Source organism: Athene noctua, chromosome 5, assembly GCF_965140245.1.
Source record: "Athene noctua chromosome 5, bAthNoc1.hap1.1, whole genome shotgun sequence".
NCBI lineage: Eukaryota > Metazoa > Chordata > Aves > Strigiformes > Strigidae > Athene > Athene noctua.
Genome location: NC_134041.1, coordinates 34882486 through 34900745, shown reverse-complemented (window position 1 = coordinate 34900745; position 18260 = coordinate 34882486). Strand labels below are relative to the sequence as shown.

General features: G+C 41.4%; 1 protein-coding gene across 1 annotated transcript in view; it reads right to left on the bottom strand.

The window, feature by feature from the left end:
* The window catches only part of HMCN1 (hemicentin 1), a 211555-nt gene extending 209988 nt beyond the window's left edge, over positions 1 to 1567 (bottom strand). The window contains exon 1 of the mRNA XM_074907071.1: positions 1289 to 1567. Within this exon, the coding sequence (XP_074763172.1) occupies positions 1289 to 1547 (259 nt within the window). The 5' untranslated portion in view covers positions 1548 to 1567. The remainder of the gene's footprint in view (positions 1 to 1288) is intronic.
* Positions 1568 to 18260: the final 16693 nt, after the last annotated feature.

Sequence of the window (18260 nt, the reverse complement as noted above, 5' to 3'; positions counted from 1 at the left end):
TTCTAGGCTCTACACTTGACATAGAAGTAAGCAAGAAGGTAAATATTTTGGTTATGATGCTTTCAGTCACATATATGTGTTTGTCCCATAAAATAACAGAAAGGTAAAGAGGGGTGAAAAATAAGCGACACCAAAGTGAAACCACTAAGTTACATAAACACACTCTTTTGTGATAGGACACTCTGATACCACAACAATAGACTTATTAAAAATAAAAAAACCTATACAAGCTTATAGATAACAAAACAGCAAAATTTGCAAAGACCAGTTTTTCTATAATTTTCCAAGCATTTGGTTTAAGGTATTTATAAGAACAGCAAACATATCCTTTAACAGAGGTGTCTATGACTGGGGGGAAATAGAAGGGCTGTCTGTTTTCACTTGATGACATTCCTGCAAAAATTGAACTCTTAGGAGTTGACCTGGAATATTGTATTCTGACTTACTCCATGGAAACTAGAACCAGAAAGATAATTCTCAAGGGCTTTTTCCCACTCTTTGATATTTTTTCTTAGTTTCTTAAAAGAAGTTTTCACTGCATAGTACAGCACATATCACCAGCCTGGGGCATCCTGGTGCTACTTCCTCTTCAAGTCACCAGAAGATATATGACAAGGAAAGAGGACGTCAGAGAAAAGGGATAGAAAGGGAATAGAAAACAGATGCTGAAAGAGAGGAACTCATGATGTACAGCAGAAAGGAAAAAAAAAGTAAAGTGAGGGAAAGAAATAAGAACCCAAACCAAAACCCACATCATGTGAAGCTTCTAGATCATTTCAGCCCAAGTTTCTGAAGTTAAACAGGGAACAAGACGACTGAAAGAAAAGTGTGTCTGTATTATGTATGTTCATATGTGTATTCCCAACAGAGGGCACTTAAAAAAACTCGGTAGCTTCGTTACTAGTATGCGTGTTCTCTACTTGGAGAGGTCACTGAAGCCACTTCACCTCCTAACAGAATTATTAAGAGAGGTATTTGATCCCCTGAACTACTCTTCAGTGCATACAGTGCATGCACTTCGAGCCCGCTCCAGCTTGTCCTGAAGGTCTGTCTCCTGGTACTTGCCTGCACGGAGGGAGTTCCGAAAGCGTTACTCGCTCCGGGCGAGTTACCGCAGCAGCGAGCCCCCGCGGCAAGCCCAGCTGGGACGGGACAGAACCGCTCAGGCTCCAGCCCCCTGGAAGCGCTTAGAAAAGCCAGCCCTGAGCGGGACCTGCTCTGCGCTCCCTGGTTCGCCCCGTGCCGTGCCTCGGCGCCCCCGCCCTGGCCCCCGGCGAGAAGCCCCTACCTGGATCGTGGAACGGTACCAAGGCGAAGTTGTAAAGCGGCCTCTTGGGTCTTTTCAGCGACGTCTCCAAGATCTTGGATGCCCCCTCGATAACTTGCACCAGGTCGTCGTACATGGAGCCGGTCACATCAAACACGAACGCCAGGGTGGAGGCTCCCTCCGGCACCACCTCGCCGCCGGGCTCGGGCGCAGCGCGGCGGCACAAGGCGAGCAGCAGCAGCGCGCCCAGGCCCGCTCCCCACGGCCCGTGGAGAGCCATGTCCCCCCGCAGCCCGCGCGGCTCCTTGCGGCGGCTGAGTGAGGCCACTCACCGCCCCAAGACCGCCGCCTGCCCGCTCCCCTCAGCGCGGAGGGCAGGAAGCGCCGCGGCTTTTGTCTGCGCGCGGATGCGGCCCCGCTCCGCCTTTCTTACCGGGCAGGGCTGGGGCAGCGCCGCCCCGAGGAAGAGGACTGAGCCCCGGCCATACCGCGGGAGCTGCTGCCGCCACGGCCGGGAGGGCTGCGCCGGCCGCCTCAGGAGCCCCAGCTGCCGGCTGAGGCGGTGCCCGCCCCGGCCCCGCCTCCCGCGGCCCCCGCCCTCACCTCAGGGCCCCCGCCCGGGGCGGGACCGCCCCTCGCACCTGGCCGCCTGCTGCCGCCGCCCCCGCGGGGGAGCCTCCCTGGAGGGAACAGGGCGCTGGACGGGGAGGTACAGGCCTGCCCTGAGGCACCTCGGTTTGAGGCCGCACCTCGATGACTGTGTTCTGTTTTGGGCCCCTCACTACAAAAAAGACATTGAATGACTCGAACGTGTCCAGAGAAGGGCAACGGAGCTGGTGCAGGGTCTGGAGCACAGGTCTGATGGGGAGCGGCTGAGGGAACTGGGGGTGTTTAGTCTGGAGAAGAGGAGGCTGAGGGGAGACCTCATGGCCCTCTACAGCTGCCTGAAAGGAGGGTGCAGAGAGATGGGGATGAGTCTCTTGAACCAAGGAACAAGCAACAGGACAAGAGGGAATGGCCTCAAGCTGCGCCAGGGCAGGGTCAGACTGGCTCTTAGGAAGCATTTCTTTCCAGAAGGGGTTATTGGGCGTTGGAATGGGCTGTCCAGGGCAGGGGGGGAGTCCCCATCCCTGGAGGGGTTGAAGAGTTGGGCTGACCCAGCGCTGAGGGATCTGGTGGAGTTGGGAACTGTCAGTGTGAGGTTAAGGGTTGGACTGGAGGATCTTCAAGGTCTTTTTCAACCAAGATGATCCTGTGATTCTTCCCCCCACAGACCTGCCTCAGATGTGAGGAGGGCCGTGCTGGCTTGAGCTCTTCCCAAGCAGCATAGATCTGTGTAGTTATTGTTTCATTGCTATCTATGCACAATATAAACACTGGTGCATACAGCACGACTATAAACACTGCTACCCTGGCTCTCCTCTAACTTCCGTTACACTTCCACAATGACTGCCTGAAAACCAGAGGCCAGACCTCCTGAGGCCCCTTCCAGCCTCAGTTTTCTTCAGCTCCTGTGAACATACTTTTACAGTGACTGTGGAAGTGGGTAGTCAAGACCCCAAAATGTGATCAAGACCATGGCTCCAGGCACTGGCAGTCTCTGGTGCAAGAAAAAGACTGAACAGTGAAGAAAAGAAAGTGGCCAGAGTGGGGTTTTAACCCTGCTTGGGTGATGGAAGAGATTAAAGACCATATATTTCAGAGCTACTGGGTTGTTCAAGGATGCAGCTATGTCCCAGCAGGCACCTTTTGAAAACCCGATCCTAGGTGGCTGACACAGCGCCACACGGAAGGACTTGGAGGAGAACCAGGAGCCGAATCCACGTTGCTCCAGCCCACCTAGGTTCTGCCATCACAAGCCTCCCTTCCCATCGGCTGCCTCATGTGCTGCAGGGAGCAGTGCGGCATCATTTTAAACACCAAGAGAGAGGAAAATCGTGTCCTTTGTTTTCAGTGGGATGAGTGAGGTGGATGAGACACACAGCATTTGGTGCAGCTCCAAAAGGTAGACCAGGAAGCAGAATTTACCTCATTAGTTTCCCTCCTTATTTTGCTAATCTTAAAATTGGTACTAAAACTGTGCATTATTGTGACTGGAAAATTAATAATGTAGAAACATTGCTTATCCTAATCAAGTTATAAGCCTGGAATTGAATTATAAAAAACAGATGTTTACATTCTTTCTCCCCTTCAGCACTGATATCATGAGAAGGAAGCACATAACCAGAGCTGTGCAAAGCATTCGCAATAAAACCCCAAACCATGGAAAACTTGCCTCATCTGTAACTCTGTGAGCAGAAAACTCGGACCAGGTTTGTCAAAAATACTCACAAATCTTGTAAGCAGAGATGCATTCAAGCCATAAAATAGGAATATGTATTTTCAACACCCTAAAGACTGGCAGCACTGGGATTTAAGGATTTCCTTCACTCCTTTATGAAGATTAATTCCTGTTACATTTTTCCTCACAAAGAAAGCCATTGCGTTCTTTCTGTCTTAAATTATTTCTCATTTAGATGTAAACAAGCTAGAACAAACCTAGTGTCTCTATGAAAAAACCCCTTTGGACAGATACTGCTTCATCTCTAAAAAAGTGTCATTTAGCATGAGTTTTAAAGTACAACATAAAGACAAATCTTTTTTTCATAACAGTGGAAATTGATATTTATTTTGGTTGCCTAATACTTTCCACTGTAAAATATCCTTGAAGCTTGGAAGCTCTAACACTATTATTCACAGCAGGCCTTTGAAATTTGCAGGAGGAAAGCCCTGTAGCAAGAGGAATGATTTTTCTTCTTCTCCAATGAAATTATTTTCATAGTTTGCCGAAGAATCATCTATTGAAAAAAAAAAAAAAAAAACCAAAAAATTGCTGTGTTCCTTCTGACATGCTCTACAGTAAAGTTTTGACAGCGTGCCAGAATAATAACTAAGCACAAACACTCAGAGGTCAGGCCCATGCCACTGTCAAAGCATGCTGCAGCAGAAACACCTGGAGATTATCAGGACAGGGGGCAGGGAGAGGGAGGGGAGCCAGGTCGGGGTACACCCAGGGGGAGAGGTCCCCCACCTCCCCGAAGGCCTAGCCTTGCTGCAGCAGGCTACCACCTTCACAATTTCCAATAGAGTTTCAGCAGTTCTTTTGTATGCACAGATATTATAGTTGTTCTTGAGTCTTACTTCCTAATTTTGAGTGTTTCTAACTTAATCTTGATATTCTTTTCATGCCTGTTTTGGGGCTGGAATTTGACATTTTGTTTATGCGGTTCGGTAGCATAGAAGAATTCAACAGATGTGGACTTATCTAATTCCTTCCCACCAGCCTCATACTGCTGCTTTCAGTGTGAGCAAAGTGTTACCCATCCAGACTAGATGACCTTCAAAGGTCCCTTCCAATCCAAATGTTTCTATGATTCTATGACTATATATTTATCCTGGATAGCTGTAAATTATTAGATGAGGTAAAGAGTTAAGTCATTTAACTTCACCTCTCTTCCTAGCCTGTGTCAAATATAAAAAGCATAAAATTTGTATGCTGTGCGGAAAATACACTAGTTTAGAAGATTGAGAAAGAGCTACAGTACTTTTTGCCCTTTGGGTTTGTGTCTGAATCTGCTTCATTTTGTAATTTGCAGCTAAAAATTGTTACTATCCAATGGCTGCTAATGAAGAATGATGGTTTCATTCTTGTTCATAGTAAACAAGCATCCACTTCAAAAACTGAAGTTTCCATCTGAAGGAGAATATCAAAATGATTGTTTTTAAAACTGATGCTACTCTCTAATTACAGAGCAAACTGCTGATACCAAAACAGATTCTCCTCCTGGGATCTCATGGACCACTCTCAGCAGGCTGCATCTACCAGAGCTCTTTCTCACGACACCTCTTTTCTGGTCAGCGAGTTCTGCACGTATACCAGATACTCTGAACTGCTTTGTCACAGACATTTGACAGTATTTTTTTCTTCTGGAACTCCATACACATTTAAAGCTTTTATTCCCACTCCTCAAAGTCTCATCCTTTTTTTCTTTACTTTGTTTGAACTTGATTAACTGTTGTGGAAACAGAGGGAATCATTACTGTTTGTTTTGGGTATCTGGCTTTAGCTCTCTCTGAGAGAAGAGTATGTATTGTATAATAAGATCCCTCCACTTCACAGACAGTTTTCTTAGCGAGTCTTTAGTCCCATCTTTGTACTTTATGTATATAGACACCGTAGTCCTGCACATGAGAGGTACAACTTTGTATTTATCAAAGCCATTCACTACTCTAAAAGTGAAAATAATGTTTTGGGTCTCAAATTCTGTGCTTTGAAGTAGAGTGCAGGCAGAACTTATGCTGGTTTTGGGAAGGATAGGGTTAAAACGCCATCCTAGGAGAGGAATGCTACAACAGGAATTAGCAGGTATGCTGAGGAGCCTGAAACCAGGTAAGGCAGCTCTTAGAGCTGCTACTAACAGATCTGCAAGGAAAGATAAACAAGGAGCAGAAAAGAGAAAGAACTGATTGATTGATTAATCTTTGGTTATATGTGGCAAAATCTTCACATTCATCTACAAAGACCATGAAAAGGCCAGCAGTACTTTTGGGGGGAGATTTTTGTCACATGAATGTCATTAGATGAGAGTTCAAACACCAAAGTCATCAAGTAAACGCTGACCTTTTTCTAGCCAGTGACTTCCAGTTTTTACCTGTGCAGCTGGTCTCACATTTTGACAGTATGCTTGTAGTACTTGTCTTTCCTCTCTGTGACCAAAGCGTTCTGCCCAATACAGTTAAAAGCTCTTCTGCAGAGAACAATAGCCTTTATACCCAATAATTTCAGTGCCTTAGTGTTTTAGCCACAGTAGATTCACATCTTTCTGTGAGATACATTATCTTTGCCAGCAATACAAAAACTATGATTTAATATAAAAATGGCATGTATGTAACTTTTGTTTGACTTCTGGCTCCCGAATCTTCAATATATTGTAATTTTTCTCCCAAATCCAAATGACTAGAAACCACCTGCTTTTGTTAGGAAAGCAAACCCTGGGATTCTAGCATGATCACCTCTCTGTAGAATGGATGCTTTTATTAGATAATACAGATTCTGAAGAACTGCAAGTTTCTGATCTCCACTTTTCCAAAGGGTTTGTTTGAATCTGAAATCAAACTACAGACTATATTCCCTACTCCTACCCTTCAGGTATCAGTGTAAAGAGATAAACTGGAGACAGAATTGTATTTTGAACTGTTCACACGTCTAATGTCTGGCTAAATGCTGACCATCCTGCATTTTATGGTTACTGCTTTCTTTTTAAACTCACTCTGCATCATGAGCCCAGCAGTGCTGGAATTTTTCTTGGCATTGACAATTAATTCTTTACAGCAAAATAAGAGCAGACAGGTGAATGCTAGCAATTCTGTGTATTCTGCAAACATTTCTAGATGACAGACAGCTTTTAATGTAAAAGTTGTAAAAATGAGACATTTTTAAGATGCTGTGTGTTTTACATTGTAAAGGATCTCAAAGTCCCACGGAGATAATCTTTTGCCATTTTCAATCTTCCTTCTCTGCTTCACAGAGGTTTGCCTAAATATAAATGTCAGTTTGATTCACAGATCAACACATTTCAAAATACCACATAATAGTGAAAAAGAGCTAGACACAAGCAGTAAATAGCTGTAGCAACTAGAGCAGTTTGTTTAATAAACCATGTGCCTGAGCCAAGAGACCATTTCACCCTGCTATAGCACTGAATCATCTCTCATCTGCAAGATGAAATCACTTCATTTTGGTTATAAAACATTTGCTTTATAAAACAGGTCACCCTGTGATCAGGACATAGAAGTAAAAGTCAGGGGCCAAAAGTTTTGTTTCTGGCTTAGAAACAGACTTGCTGCCTTTATAAATACAATTATGTATCAAGACCGGGACCAAGTTAGGACTTGCTCTGCTACATCCTTGCTTACGTGAAAGAAAAAAAAAAAAAAAAAAGAAAAAAAAATTAGATAAAATTATGAATGGAGAAGCAAAATAATCAAAAGTCATGGGGCCTGTACCTACTGGACAAAGCAGTCTTGATCTCTTTATTGATCTTTATTCTCTGCATTATAGCGTAAGCACTTACTCGCACAAAACATTTCTAATCAACATGTCCTTACAAAATCTGTAGACTCCATAACTTTGAGCTCTATAGTTCCCATCATACAAATGAGGAATGAAAGCAGAGAAGGGACTAAATGACTTGCTGAAAGTCACACAGGAAATCTGTAGCAGAAATAATGAGGAACACAGACCTAAATCTCACCTCACTTAAGATCATTATCCTCCTTTCTCTGTACCTCAGGATTCTTTGGCACTAAAAGGGATTATGCATCTCTTTCTCCCTTTAATGTTGTAGGGAGGGAAACACCAGCAAAATACAAACCACCTGTTATCTGCTGTAGAGATAGCCTTGAAAGTGAAAATATTTTGTAGTTCAGTAATTTTTTTCCACTGCAAAGTTTCATAAGTTTTGCTAGTCTCTTTCAACAGGTTTTATAGCTTGGTTTCTACCACCAGCTACATTTTTCTGTATTATTTGTTGGCATTCTCTTGACTAAAAAGAACCTGTACTCACAATCACTTCTGGTTTTTAATTGCAGTCCAAATGTTGCCAGTTTTAGAAATATCTATGCCATGTCCGAACAGCTACTAATATACTTCTTTTTAATCTATACTAGAGTGCTATTTCAGGGTATTAAATATCTAATGAGAAGGCTAATGCATTCCTTTATAAAAACAATGGGATTATACACTGAAAGCAAAAGAACCACCATGCCATAAAGGTTCTTTTTCAAGATCAGCTCCATGAAGATCAATAAATCCTATACTTCAATTTTTAAATTACTGCACATGGGAAGCACATGACAATTATCCACAATTCCAAACTGGTTTTACCCACAGTCATGTCATCATGCAAACCTTACTTGTGGATGTATATTAAATAAGGTGCATGAGGCAGTGTGGGCTTTGTCACACTAAAATGGAAGTATTTCCACTGTCCAGAGATGTCCACATCCAGCCTAAACATCTTAAGTTCCTTTTCTTGTGGAGATCAGATCAATACAGTGAATGGCAGATAGGCCTTAATTAATTCTTAATAGAGCCAGAGGTGACCAGTTCAGATAGAGACATTACACAGCAGATACCTACATCCAGCCTACAGGTGATGGATGAATGCCACCTATACAGTAACAGTTCTATGCAACTGTGTGTGTGTCCCTACTGTTTTACCTCAGATCTCTTCACTTCTGAGGTTTAATCTAAACTTTCAAGGCAGGATTTTATACAGAATTTCAGTATTGTTGCCTGGAAGTCTTTTTTAAAATAACTTTTCCAAGACTCTTCGAAGTTATGTTTCCATAAAGCAGTACTAGACTGTTTCACTGCAACTGTAAGAGAAAGCAGAGACTGACAGAACAGAGGTATGTAACAGAATGCAGAAGAGATCTCCTGCATCAACAAGGAGAATCAACAAGTCACCCATTTGATTTCTCCAAGAAATGCCCATGTATGTACATTGAATTGTACTCATGAACTTTTCGTCAAATTACATTTAGATGTAGAGATGTAACAAGAGATAAGATAATGCTACAACAGAGTTACTGCTTTCGCTGCTTGAGTAATTACCTGTTGTATACAGGAATTTTTGCAAAACTCCTGCAGCACTATTATAAAGGCATTCTTAAAATTTTGTCATTGACAATGATTGTATTCTCAAGAATTTCAAGATATTCTCTTGGCCCAGTCAGGATGTTTACTAGATTTTACAAACAATTAGGCAACCACACTGTTATTATGAAAATAGCTAGCAAGATTAAGGTTGAGCTTCAAGAACACTATCTCCCTCTACTGGTAAATCTGAATGAAATGTTTTGAAAATGGATTATAAAAAGTACCGATTTTTACTCTTATTTTTAATAAAGTTAGAGAATATAATATGACATTATGTTTTCACAGTTAAGGTTGAAAACAACCTTAAAATGTCAGCAGAATTTCACAGAAACACACAGACACCATCCCTGTATCCAAATGTTTTGTACACAACATCTACACAAGTCTTTTCTACAGGAAAGTTTTTCTGGAAAGTAAGCTTAATTGCACAGAGAGATTCTAGTGATATGAGAATTCAAAAGGCAAGTCTATTTTTTACATTTTAGAAAAAAGAGAAAATTTATTTAAAGCATATTTTTTTCAAAACTGGCCCAATGATATGTGTGTTTAATTAATTTTACCAGGAAAAATCTAGCATTTGTGAGTAGTTTTATGTTGTCTCATTAATGCTTTTGAATTATTTACAATGGCTGAAAATCTACCAAACTCCCTCACTTTATAGTCTACAACATGCGAACAGCAACTTTCAGTATGAAGAACTATTCTTGATCATCTTAATATTTTAAGCAAGTCCTATACATTGAAGAAGAATCTTAAATTAAATATTTGATGTAGTTCTAACAGAATGAGTCTAGCAATATAGCTCTTCAATCTCTTATCTTGCAGGCAAGCAGCAATATTTCCTGGCTGACAACCAGAATAAGTTCCTGAAAGAAGAGGACATTACTTCAGGTATCATAATCCTCTGTTACAAAGGGCAGCCCCATTGCCACTTTGGTTCACAGACTCAAGCTTGTTTTGGAATCAATGATAGATACTCAAATAATAGATAACATCAAAAAGCATCCCATTCCTCTCATACCAGGAGCTATCCGCTGGAATGCAGTTGGCAGATTAAAGCCCACGAGCTTAATTACTGCACCTCATGCCTTGGAATGAACTCTTCTATTTTTAATTTCTCAGGAGGAGCTAGTTAGGGTACAGCATATTAACACTTCATGACAGAAAGGCCTTCCCATTAACAGAGCTGCCCTACAGGTGGATTCTAACGAAGCTGTAGTAAAAGAGATCTAGACTTCCTCAATCATAAACCATGAAGTAAAACTACTGCCTTAAACAACAGATGAGTTTGGGTGTTTGTGCCTTTCGCATAACAGAGAAGAAAATAAGAAAATAAATGTTTAATTCTCCAGAGTTATATGCTTCGTTCCTTTTAAGTCTGTCAGAAATTTATTTTGTTTAAAAAAAACCTTAAGTCCAAATTCCAGGCATCTGTCTATACAGGCTAAGACTATGATGAAAACTACATGGCACTTATCCCACTGCCTATCCTCATCCCCATGAAAATGTTACAAGAATTAGCTCACAGTTCTGATCCAATTTTTTTTTTATTTCGTGTAGACTTGGCTGATTTAAATATTTCTCACGTTATTAAATATCTTGCTTTAAATTTCTTCAGCAAGACTGTACCAGATATCTTCAGGCATATAAAGTGTGTTTTCCTGGCATTTGAAGAAACCAAGGTCACCCGATTTATAAGTTAATAATTTTTGAGTGATTTTTTTGTGTGCAGTTTCAGTTTTTACATGTAAGCCAATAAAGACAAAAGCATCCTTTAAAATCCTGCCAGACTGTAAGTTAGCACCTCACCAGTAGTTACCAAGTATATCTTTCCAAGACCTCTAAGTAGTGGAGAGCTAGTTTTACTACCAGAATGGGCTATATTCTCCACAATCAACTCTTCCTGGCATAATGGAGATGTTCTTAAAACTTGAAATGTTTTTCACATTATTTTTTTCATTATAGTCTGATACTCTGATACTCCTTCTACTGGGAAATGGGAGACTTCTGTCAGGCATAGAATTTTCTAGGATTAGAAAGGGATGAGTTAAATAAGAATGAACTTGAGCTTTTATTCATAATAAGAATAAAAAGCCTTTTGTAAGGAACAGTGATAAAAAAGGCTTCAACATATAGTTGTTATATGCATGCATACATTACATACACAAATGGCTAGGCTCATTCATCATTTTTCATCAAGTTACCTGGCACTTTCCATTACAACCCTGTTTTCAGGCCTCTGTTTTGTTAGACTCATGGTCTGGTCTGAAATTTTCCAGATAAAATGTCTGCTTTGAGGTAAATTTGTTGTTGACCAAAAGAAGTCAGGTGTTTCCAAGAGCAGTCATTGCCCCAGATAAGACCATGTTTATCCTTTCCTGAATGGATTTTAAAAGAGTGGATGTTTAAAAGTGCAGAGCACAACACAGGGAGCGAAATGGTGCCCCAAGTTGGAAGCACCAGTATCAGGAGCTCTGCATCCAAGAAGGAAAGATTAAAATCTCTGCAGGGAGTCAGCACAGGTGGACCGATACCACTCTGATGATGGCTGCTGTTTGGCCACGGGATAGACCCAGTGAAGAACCCAACCCATGCTCTGCAGAGCGGGATTGGAGATGGGAGTTGGGTGAGGTGCTTAGCCTGGTGCTGACAGCATCATGCAGGCTGCAGCGGTATGTCCAAGCACACAGCCCTTCATCCTGACCTCTTTCAGTCGGCTGAGCAGTCTTAGCAATCAGGTCCCTGTTATTAGGAGCTGCATTATTTTATTTTGTTGAAAACTAAATTGCTTTAGTCAGACTAAAATCTTTAAATTTAGTATGTCCTATAAGGTTCTGGATTTGCCACCAGTCAGGCAGTCCAGTCTGTCCCACTACAAATATGTCTTGCCTCTCAGAACTATGACTCAGATTTTCTCTTATTGAGGCACTGTGAGAAGCAGGAGAAATGTCTGATTGACCAAAAAAAGCCAGTGACATACAGCCCTCCAGCTATAAAAGCTGGCGACCATGAGCCACAGGTCTCCCTGCATACGACAGACTTTCTGTCACAAATCATTTCATACTCTTGATTATTCATGTGTGACAAATACCACTCAGCATCTTTATTGGGGTGCTACAATGCATATACACAACTAACCTTATCAGATCTGTGCTATTTCAGTGTGCAAGTGTCCTTTAAAGCACATACTCTGATGCATTAAGGATCAGATTATATTATTTTGTAGTCACCCAGTAGTCTACCACTCTGTAGAGAAACTTTTTCCCCCATATTCCTCCTGTAGAAGAATACAGTTTTCTTTTCATGATACACAGCTGTTTAAACAGGCAAGGATAGAAAAGAAGGAATGGTATCATGTATTGTGTTTAGTGACTAAATATGTAATTGCAAAAGCTGTTGGTATGAGAAAGGGGGTTTATAGTTTGTTTTCTTTTTACCACTCCAGAGATAAGGATGCTCAGACTGTGAGTCTGTCAGTCCCTCAGAGAGACTATAGAAAGGACTCAGGGGAAAGGATATGATATTTCCCAAGTAAAAACTAAAACAATGGACCTGGTTTGCCACATAAAACTCTGGATGAATGAAAATTAATTGAATGTCAAACTCTACATTTGGTTTGAACCCATACCCACTCACTAGCATGCTGTGACATGCAGAAATCAGACTACTCCGAGCAGCTCAGAGCTGTCAGGCAGCTCTTCCCTCCATTTCTCCTGCTCTCTGCATGCTTTGCCAGCTCCTGCAACTGAGCAGAACTGAACTCTAACCCTGGTACCTTTAAAAAGCTCTGTTCATATAATCTTTCCACACTAACTAAAAGCAGGAGTTATCTGAGAAGTTATAAATCAATTTATGTTGGCAAGATTTCAAGCTCATTTTCTGAGACTTGAGAAAATCTAATTGTTTGCATAAATACCCACAGCTGCAGCTGATCTTCACAGCCCTTGCAGGCCTTTAAGCTTTACTTTACAAACTACATACTGAAGCCAACAAGCCTGTCTGCAGCTATAGTGGGTGTAAATTGAGGTCCCATATGGACCTCACGAGGTTGATGCAGCAGGCAAAAGTCCCCATGTGCTAGCAGTGTAGTGGTTAAACCCAGTTATAAGCAGCAGCAGCAATTTTTCCGTGGCCACTGAATCCCTTGGCTTCTGTCACAGCACAGCAGTGGTTGCTGTCACTAGTTCAAGACCTCAGTTTAAATGAGATTTGCCAGTGCCATGTCACAGGCTAAAATTCTCTTATAAAGTCTAACTTGCAAGAGAGAAACTTGGTTTGGAGCCAAACCACAGTGGCCTGTGAGACAAACAAGCCCATTCTACTGTAACTCAGTAGAGCATCAAGTGACGCTTTGGTCATTGCCTGTGGTTTGTCTCTGGTCCAAAAGACTTAGCTGCATATTTTCCTTACTTTGTATAACTTGATGACAAGCCCTTTCTGAAGAACCCCAGCAGATCTTTGTAAGTTTACATCCTGAATAACTAATATTAGCTGAGCTGGGAAAACTAATTGTTCCTGCAACTACAGTTGCTGGCTTATACACAAAACAAGTTTCTGAGTTTCTGTAAGAAAACGATCATGACAATGCTTAAAAACACAAATTCCTATTTAAGTGCTCCATTCTTGCTGTGTTAGCTTTACCTCCTGTCTTCAAGTTCCTGGGTCTAAGAGTCTAAAAGCAAAAGGTTGTCTGTTGTGTAGAAAGGTGTCAGAAATAATGTTGATTGCTGTTAAATATATACAATATCTCATTACTGGCCAGAACTGAAGCTCACTGAGATTAATGAGCTTCTTCACTTCATTTTCAGCCATCTTTGGATCAGACCATTGCTTTTTATACAGGCAATGTGATCGTATCCAGAATAAGCTGCTACTTTGGTACAAGAGACAGCATGAGAGGCTACACTGCAGCCTAGAAGTAGTCTGATTCAACTTCCACATTTCTCCTATTTGTGCACTTAATTTCCATTATGAGGGTTTCTGAATTCATTGATTAGGATGACATGTATATTGTCATGGCATGTCATTCAAAAAATGTAGGGACTAGACTAGCAGGGCAGCTGCTTATGTCTGTAGGTACACTGGCAAAGTTCTGCATTACTTCTTTCAACCTCTCTCTGTGCCCACTAACAAGCATGATAATTTTAATGACTTCTAGAATCCGTCAGTAAAATATAGAGAAACCTCTCCCTTGCAAGTCCTGAAGACTAGCAGAAGCTGAAGGAAAATGTCCTTCACATGTCTGTCAGCTACCTTTTGTCTAAATGAAAGTGAATTTTAACAGTTTCAAAAAGGTTTTTACTTTTAAAAATGTCACTATTGCTGCTAATTATATTTTTTTTAATCTAGGGAACATGGTTTAATTGCTGCCTCCAGTATATTTCAAGTGTCTGTAAAACACATATCCTATTTGCCCAGCCTTCCTCAGCTGTTGTAAAGATTTTTAAGATCTTTACAATTTAATAACTTCAAATATAAACTTATGTGTGTACAGTAAAATTATTCATGGGAATTTAATGCAGTAGATTTATTGCTACTTAATAGTAATAATGCAGGGGTTGTGAATTTCCTTGTGCTCAGAGTATCTCTGCAGGCTTTTTGGGGTGCTTATTTCAGTCATTGAAGTTACTGTTTCTTGCAGTTACTAAGTTTTTACTGCTGCATCTTTTGTTCTTGCTAAAGTGTTTCTAAATCCACCTGTCAAAAACACAGTAAATGCATGACTGCAGAGAAATACTACCTTCAGGAGTTGTCTTCTGATTGCATGTGTACCCTTCAAGAAAGATCTCCATCTAATGGAGGATCTCTCCATTCAGAGAAGGATCTTGACACAAAAGAGGGGCAAAAATATACCCTGTTATCTTGTGTTTCTTAATGTTTCTTTCACTGTAACTACACTAATAATATTTGATTTTCAGCTGTTATTTCTTGAAAGACACTTTCCCTTTTCATGTGCTGTTTAAACCACTAGATATTTTTTTTAAGGATCCGTATAAATGGGAGAAGATGAAAATATGTGTTATGTCCAGGACAAACGTACACAGGATGGTGAAGAAGGTCATACATGCTTACAAACACAGGCAAAAGGCCACACTGCTGTTTTCCATGTCCTACACCCATCCAGTAGTGACAACAGTAATAAAGTCGTGAAATCTTTCTCACATAACTGTAACCTCCTTGGCACAAGCAGAGACCACAGTCCCAAGAAATGTGTAGACCACAGGCATAGTACTTGATTAAGAACTTCAATTTTTCCCTACACCCCTGTATAAAAAAGTGTTGTCTTTGCCCCCAGAGATCTAAGGGGGAATCAAACTTTAGTTTCCCTCCCGCAGAGCGGCCATGAGGGTGGGATGGGGAGAGTGGAGCCATCTCATGAAGCACCTAGGCAGTGACAGAGGCCAGGGCGTGTGGACTCTTTTAGGCTGAGGTCCAAGGCCAAGTCCCTGCTGTCCACACATTCAGATGTCAGCAGGACACCTGAGCAGGGACACACACCTGTCTTTGGGAAGGCAGTCTACCTTGATGACAGCTTATTTTCAAGTATAACAGAGATCATAGAACTAAACTGCAACATTCAGCATGCAGATAACTTTTTCTGTTATTTGCCACACTACAGTGTGCATAATGTAACTTCTCCAGCACAGGCTCAGTAACTCCAGGACCTGGGAAGGGATCTTCTTTCTGGATTAATAAATACTAGTATGTAATATCTAAAACATATTTTAGAATAAGCTCTACTGTAGATGACCTCACCAATAGACTATTCTTACATGTCTTCAATTTAAAAGTCCATCTGGAAACAAGTTTACCATTTCTTGCAAAATAAAATATTCAAAGGTTTCAGCAACTGGTTTTAAACACAGGCATTTCATATCACTGATTCTGAGTTTGTTCTGCAGCATTTTTAACTATTTAACTAACAAAACCGCTTTCAGAAATATCCAGAAATATTCAGAAAACAAGATCTTGCTTTCAGGGCAAGCCATCAGATATAAACTGTGCACTAGTACCACTAAAAACTTTTGTTTTAGTGATTAGGGCTGGTTTCTCTATATATTGAATGGACAATAACAACTCAATTATCAAGATACTGGGACATCCTCTGAGCATTGAAATGGAAACAGTACGTAAAGAATGTGGTGTGACCATCTTCAATCCAGGGCAATTTTGCCAGAGAATTCAGGTCTGGGAAGAAAAAGGGGGTTATCTCTACAAAAATGAAACTTAGAGTTGTTACATTCTCAATGGATTTCTGCAGAAAGATAATATTGAAAAAAAAAAAAAGTTTAGATAGATGAAAACAAAAAGTTACCCACTGTTTATTTTTAATTGATATCAATAATTATAGAATTTAGATTTGTCACATTCTTTTAAAATTGACTTGGCAAAGAAGGAGGATCTATTTGGTTTTGATGTAGCTAAATCTAGTTAGAGTCGTTGATGAAGTTTGGTTTTTTTTCTTTTAGAGAGCAAGAAAATGCCTACAAGTTGAGAATATTCATGTGATTAGAGTACCTTGGGACTTCCAAAAATCAATTTTATTCAATTTGTTTAAACAAAGCTCTATTTTCAGAATATATTCAAAGACCTTATTAAGTGGGGAGCTAGAATTAGTGCAAATCTCAGCAGAATACCAGCTCTCATGATCAAACACAGCAGCAGAATACCAATTTATGTGATCAAACACAACTGTTTAAAACACAGCCTTGTACAGTCCTATACTGAGAATCACTTCGTATTTCCTTGAGGACAGGGGCCAGAGATGGAGGAGGTGAGAATGAAAGAACAGGTTCTGCTTAAAAGGGTTGGCCTAATGCACTGCAGTTTTGTTTGTCTCTCTCTTGGAAACAGCATGTTTGGGACACAACATAGCTGCTTCAGAAGGTCAGGCGAGTCAGGGTTGGGAGAGAAAACAGAGATTCAATCATCCTCTGGCTCAGGCTGCTCTCTTTGTCACATGAGATGGCCATAATCCTGCCAAAAATACTGGAGAGAAGACTGCTCCAAAGTCAAAAAATAGTATATATATTATGAAGGCACCTAGAACTTTAGTTACATTTATAACTTTTCTTCATCTTATATATTACACCAATAATTATATTATATGACAACTTGAAAATAATTCTCTAATGCTACCGGAGTTTCTACTGTCCTTCCATCAGGTATTATAACCAGGCACAAGTATAAACTGTGAGAGGAATGGCTGGAGAGCAGCCCTGCAGAAAGGGATCTGGGGTGCTGGTCAGCATCACCTCAACAGGAGCCAGCACCGTGCCCTGGCAGCCAAGATGGCAAACCACATCCTGGGGAGCATCAAACCCAGCGTGGCCACCTGGTCAAGAGAGGGGATTGTCCCGCTGTGATCAGCGTTGGTGCAGCCTCACCTGGAGCCCTGTGTGCAGTTCTGGGAACAACCATTTGAGAAGGATGGGAAGGTCCTTGAATGCATCCAGAGGAGGGAAACCAAGGTGGTGTCAGGGCTGGAGGCATGTCCTGTGAGGAGCGGCTGAGGACCTTGGGCTTGTCTGGTTTGGAGAAAAGGAGGCTGAGGGGCGACCTCATGGCTCTCTGCAGCTTCCTGAGGAGGGGACGTGGAGAGGGAGGTGCTGAGCTCTTCTCCCTGGGATCCAGGGACAGGACGCATGGGAATGGTTCAGGGCTGTGCCAGGGGAGGTTCAGGCTGGGCATTAGGAAGCATTTCTTTACTGAGTGGTCAGACCCTGGATCAGGCTCCCCAGAGAGGTGGTCAATGCCCCAAGGCTGTCAGTGTTTGAGAGGCATTTGGACAATGCCCTTAACAATGTGCCGTAACTTTTGGTCATCCCTGAAGTGGTCAGGCAGTCGAACTAGATGATCGTTGTAGGTCCCTTTCAACTGAAATTTGTTTTGTTCTGTTCTATTCTATTCTATTCTTCTAAACTTGATCAACTATATCTAGTCAAAAGGTTTCTACAAACAGTTTCCAGTGTCATCTTTTAGCCAAGATCCATATAGAAAATCTGTCCTGTATCTTAGCTCTCTTCTGCCATCTGAGGTATTTTTCTGTAGTACTCCTCAGCTGCTTTTCTTTTTTGCCCCACCATGAATTCTTCTTTTCCGCAGCTGGTGATTTGCAGTCCTGATCTGCACTTATAGGATGCCTAATTGGGTGTAAATACAGGATCACACAGCACATCAGCATGGCCAGTCCAGACGTCTCCATAGCTCTGCTAAAGGTTAAGCAAAGCGTGCACAACAATGAAAGGAATGAAAACAGCATTCTCCTCTTTTCAATCTCCTTTAGAAACA